General features: G+C 44.6%; 1 protein-coding gene across 2 annotated transcripts in view; it reads left to right on the top strand.

Moving 5' to 3' along the window:
• SUCO (SUN domain containing ossification factor) overlaps positions 1–4873 on the top strand; it is a 28732-nt gene extending 23859 nt beyond the window's left edge. For both annotated transcript variants that reach the window (XM_005426685.2, XM_031061681.1), the window contains 4 exons: positions 659–813; positions 1163–1254; positions 2358–2413; positions 2970–4873. In XM_005426685.2, the coding sequence (XP_005426742.1) occupies positions 659–813; positions 1163–1254; positions 2358–2413; positions 2970–3416 (750 nt within the window). In that variant the 3' untranslated portion in view covers positions 3417–4873. The remainder of the gene's footprint in view (positions 1–658; positions 814–1162; positions 1255–2357; positions 2414–2969) is intronic.
• Positions 4874–5697: the final 824 nt, after the last annotated feature.

Here is a 5697-nt window from a genome sequence, read left to right as displayed (position 1 = left end):
TTAGAGATTAGGGACATCTTGGCAACAATATTAGGAACGTTTTCTCTCCAATGTTTATGTTCTGCCTGCCTGACATTTCAAGCAGTACCATAAACATGATCTTTTATATTTTGTGAGTATTGCCAAAGACCTTCTTTGAGCTAACACACTTGCTGAGGCTCCTCCTTTGATGCCTGGCTGGATGAGCTCCTGTTTGAGTGCTGTGGTCAGTGAAACCACATTGAATCAAGTGATTATCATGGTGTTTTGTGAAGTACTGCAGTGTCAGCTGATTAAAAGTGCAGTGTAGATTTGCCATAGTGTTGCATCCATGTCGGCTGTGAACCAGAGAAGTTACTTTCTGAGCCTGGTTTCTTATGGGAAGTGTATTGCTTTCAGGGAGGTTGGGATGCTCTTTGCAGGGGGTGGCAGCTTCTGTAGTTGTGCTGATATTGGAGGCAGGGGAATCTTTTCCTGTTATCAGCCTTCACTCCTGAATGCTGCACAGCCAATAGACTGCATCAGACCTCTGAAAAATTACTGAAACATGAGCAGGTGTTTAGTGAAACTAAAGAAAAGCGAGTTGAGAACATAGCATTTGTCTTTTCGAGCTTAGAACATAAGAATGGCAATGTCATGGAGTTGTTGTGTCTTCAGCAGTTGTGTCCAATCCCTGCAGGTTTCTGACCGCCAGACTTACCTGGTGATTTCTCTGGTTCTCTGCCTCATCCTGGGCTTGGTGCTTTTTGTGCAGCGCTGCAGGAGCCCTTCTCAGTTCTGTGAAGATTACCTCTCAAAAATTCCCAAAAGCAATCACTACCCTAGCCCCAAAAGGTAATGTATATCTGAAAATTAATTGTTCTTGCAGCTTTCATTGATGTTTCCTAAGTGTGCTGGTACTGGCACATCTGCTTTAATTCTGAGTTTTCTTTCTGCACACTCAGAATTGATAGCAAGGGGCTCTCAATCATAACACTCTCCTAGGAGCATTTTGGGGCTACTGTACTTGAAAAACATGTCTTGATAACTTGTAGCAAACACAGTACGGTGTCTGATACCCAGGCTTTTTTGGGCACCTCAGCAGACAGTTCTGTCTTTCTGCCAAGAATGATTTTTAATGAGAAAATGTACATGACAAAGCCCTGAGAAAAATGTGTTAAAAAAGCTTTCTGGAATTTCCTAGGTGTTTCTCCTCCTATGATGATATGAATTTGAAAAGAAGAACTTCCCTTCCACTGGTCAGATCCCAGTCTTTTCAGCTAGCTGGTAAAGAAGGTATTATTCATATCATACATCTGGTCTGTGCTGTTGCTCTTAGTGCTGCACAATGTGTGTGTGTTCATGTATGTGTTCTGTAACATAAGGTGCTTTGTGAACAAGTTACCAGATACTCGCAGAACTGTGCTGGATTATGCTAAAACCCTACATGCAGTTTTTGCTACAGATCTCTTCTGCTCTGCAGATGGTTTTTAGGGTTAGGAGCAATCAGTGCAGGCACTCAGGTCTGCAAAGCTGTGAAGCTTGCAGAAAGCAGCTTTTTTTTTTCTTTTGGAAATGCCAGACGTGGGAAGTCTGAGTGTCCTACTTTCCTGAAGTCCTGATAGCCTATGTTTGAAACTTGGCAGGTATTTAAGTTTCAAATTTAGCAACTTCAGTAAGAAAACTTAGACCATTTATCTTGGCTTGGGTATGAGGAATGATCTGATCTTTGCAGTATTCATGGTAGACTTGGGACAGCTGAATTTTGATTTCTTAGGCCATGAGTGCCATGCAAAAGCAAGTGTTGCAGATGATAGTAACTAGCAAGTATGCTGCTGACACAGCTCTTCTGGGTGCAGCAAACTTGCCTCACAGGTTTGTTCTGTGAATAAAACTCCATTAAAACTCTGGAGTTGGCAGTGTGATGCCATGAACACTAGCTAAGGTCTAGACTATTTTTTTTCAAAACAACACTTGTCCCAGATTCTCCCTGCTGGTCTGAGGTCAGTGTGAACATCTCCTCGTTGGTGGGTGCACATCTGTGCTGTCAGGGCAGGCTGCACATGGCACTCTTACACTGGGAGCAGTTTGTTTGCCTAGACTGCAACACTCACTGACTCCTCCTTTCCCCCAAAGGATGTTCTTTGCACCTCTCCCATGGCCATAACTGTGAGGAGGCCAGGGCTTTTCAGATGTGTCACTGTCAGCTGCCACGACAGCACAGGGGAATTTCTCTGTGTGCTGACTTTACTCACAGTGCTTGTGTTGTGCCCCTTCAACTTATAAAGGGAGAAATGTGCCTGCTCAGGGGAATATTTTGTCATGCTGTGTTTAGCTGGGACTGTGTTGCTCTAGAGCTGGCAGAGTCAGCACTGCTGAGTGTCTGTTCTCTCTTGCAGTGGATCCAGAGGATCTGTATATTGTGGAGCCCCTGAAGTTTTCCCCAGAGAAGAAGGTACAGTCTCACCCTGTGGGGAGGGAGCTGCTGGGGTGTGGAATTTGCAGGCAACCCCAACAAGGGAAGAGATGAGAATCTTGACTCCATGTTTCAGAAGGCTGATTTATTATTTTATGATATTAAATTATATTAAAAACGCTATACTGCAGAATAGAGAGATGATACAGACAGAAGGCTGGACAAGAATAGAATAGAATGATAACAAAAGCTCGTGACTGCTCACAGCCTTGACACAGCTGGCTGTCATTGGTCATTAAGTAAAAACAATTCACATGAGACCAATCAGAGATGCACCTGTTGGTAAACCATCTCCAGACCACGTTCCACAGCCTTCAGATGGTTATTGTTTACGTTTCTTTTCTGAGGCTTCTCAGCAAAAAATCCTAACAAAAGGATTTTCATAAAATATCACAGTGACACTGGGGCTGAGGTGTTTGTGCTGGCAGGTGGTGCATGTCTGAGCTGCTCTCCCTGCTGGTTCCTAGGCTTGGCTTGCATGCTCTGCTTGCCTCCCAGAACCTCACCATTAATTTGTTTTCACTTGTGGTTTCAGAAAAAGCGTTGCAAGTACAAAAGTGAAAAACCAGAGACTATTAAGCCAACAACAGAGCCCCTGCACCCGATAGCCAACGGGGAGATCAAAGGAAGGAAGCCCTTCACGAACCAGAGGGACTTCTCTAACATTGGGGAGGTTTATCACTCTTCCTACAAGGGCCCTCCCTCGGAAGGCAGCTCCGAGACGTCGTCGCAGTCGGACGAGTCCTATTTCTGTGGCATCTCAGCCTGCACCAGCCTGTGCAACGGGCAGACCCAAAAGACAAAGACTGAGAAGAGAGCTGTCAAGAGGAGGCGGTCGAAAGTTTCAGACCAAGGGAAGCTCATAAAAACTCTAATACAGACTAAGTCGGGGTCGATGCCAAGCCTGCATGACATAATCAAAGGAAACAAAGATATAACAGTGGGAACACTCGGTGTCACGACAGTCTCTGGACACATCTAAACCTAGCTGGCTTCTCAAACAGGAGAGTGTTTGTTCGTTTGAGAACAGTCTGTGGTATCCTGGGGGAGGATAGTGGGAGACGAAGAGCTCGACTCATTGGAAAGTATTCAGAAATTTGGTTTCTGCCTTTTTAAATAGATGGGATTGTGTCAATCTTGGCTATAAGCTGCAGCTTTACAAGGCTGATAATTTCCTATGAGAACAGCGTGGGGGGGGAGGGAGGGCAGGGTTCATTTTATAAAGGTTTTTTTTCACAGTTCCTGGGGCAGAAATTTTTTGAAACCCAGTTTGTTGGGTGGAATAGGGATAAAAGCCTAATCCTCTTCCTTTAGCTTTGTTCCTATTTCTTGCACCTTCCCATATTTATGTGCCTTTTGTCTATTTATAATGCCACTGGAAGAGGGGAGATACAATTGTTTGTCATTTGATTTATTTTGTAATTTCTCTAGCTTTTTTTGAAGATGCAACACTACAGTGCTGTAAAGGGACATGTTGGCCTTCAGCTGGACTCAGTAATGTGGACTGGATACTGTAAAAATACCAAGAGATGGACTTGCCTGACTAGATTCTTGTTTTGCAAACTCTGTTGAGGAAAATCTCTCACCAGGGATGGCAGTTGTGTTTACTTGCACCTTCAGTCACAATCGGAGCTTACTCTGATGTGCAGAATCAGTGACGGTGGCTCTTGAGGATTTCCTGCTGGTGATGGAGGCTGAGGAATGCATTTGTCACCTGAATGGCCTGCTGCAGCTCTCTGGAGGAGGTGGATGAGGAATGCTCACTGCTGTTGTGCTGAAGAATGGGAGGAGGGTGCATTCTCAGAGCCTGCTCTGGGCGTGCTGAGGGTGCCAAGCCTGGGAGTCTGAGCCTTGGGGCTGGCTCACAGCAGCTGTTTCCATAACGTTTGCTTTTGTATTGGCTAACAAATGTGCAGTGTTGGTATGGCTGGTATTTCATACTCAAGTGTTTTTTATTTTGACTGTGACTGTGTACTTGGATACTATAGGATGTGTGGTTGCTGAACTGTTGAGTGTGGTTCTGAGTGAGTGGAACAAAAGGTTTTTCCTTTTGACAGGTGTTACAGGTTCACGTTGTACAAAATAAGTTAATTTATTGAGCACTTTTAGTGGTACCCTTTTTAACAGATCTGATGCCTTTCCTAGGTATTGTATGTAATGTGACTTATTTAAAGCCTTTGTTTTTTTGCTGCTTTCTTGTTAGTTTATGAGTACTTTAAAGTGATGTACTTTCAGAGTTGATCTGCACAATTAGCCAGCCAGAGCACATGAACCAGACGTGTTGAACGTGAATTCAGAAGGATGTCAAACCTGGATGAAGAAAATTCATACCACCAGAGTGCAGCATCCAGTGTTGTGGAGCAAGAGTATGTAACTACAGAGCTGTAGTGCCATTAGAAACTGTGAATTTCCAAATAAATCTGAACACTTTGTCTTTCATTTACTGGCATTTTTTTCACTTGAGAATGAAACTTGTGGCTTACATTCTTCGAGAAGGACTGGTCTTAAAATTTCAGTCCAGGACTAGGATATGGGATCCTTTGGGCTCTAGTAAGGAGTTCATAAACTTGTCAGCCTAGATGTGTTTTTCTGTTTCAATAAAGAAAAGCGTGGGGGAGTGGATTCTGAGGGCTGAGTGGTGCTTTGTCTGAAACTTCAGGAATTGTGGCCCTGTGAAACTGCTGGAGAGGTTTCCAGCAGGTCAGCTCACACCTTGCCCTGCGGGATCCCTGCCTGTGGTGGCTTTCTGTGAGAAGAGCTGCATGAAATGACCTCTTGCTGCTCAGAGCTAAGGCTTGTGAAGGATACAAAAGGCCCTGAAAGGAAAATTAGAGTCATTATCTCAAACCAGAGTTTTCAGCTTGAAGTCTGCCCCTTAGTGGTTGCTCCCCCTCTGACTTACTTCAGTCAAGCCCAGCAGGACTTGGGCAGCCAAATGCCAAGTTCACAGGCTGGCCAGCATCTGCTTGTCAGAGCCCTCCCCAGCCTGAGTTTCCACTGGAGTGTCTCAGGACTCTCTGCTTCATCACAGAACTATGATTTAAAAATAAAACTGACTGTGGAGTTTGCTGAGGGGGGAGAGTGCTGGGTGGTTTGTGGGGGGAAGTGTGGGTTCCTTTTATTTACTCCTTCCTCTTAATGTCACTTGTACCTTTATTGCCCAGGCAACCACAGGGCTTTCCAGAAGAATCACCTGAAGCTGCATGGGATGAATTCTTAAAACAGCCCCTCTTTGAAGACAGACACTAGCTATGAACCAAAGG

The sequence above is a fragment of the Geospiza fortis genome, unplaced genomic scaffold, assembly GCF_000277835.1.
Source record: "Geospiza fortis unplaced genomic scaffold, GeoFor_1.0 scaffold5, whole genome shotgun sequence".
In the NCBI taxonomy this organism is placed as follows: Eukaryota; Metazoa; Chordata; class Aves; order Passeriformes; family Thraupidae; genus Geospiza; species Geospiza fortis.
Note: the sequence above shows the minus strand (reverse complement) of the source record. Positions and strands in the feature narration are given on the sequence as shown.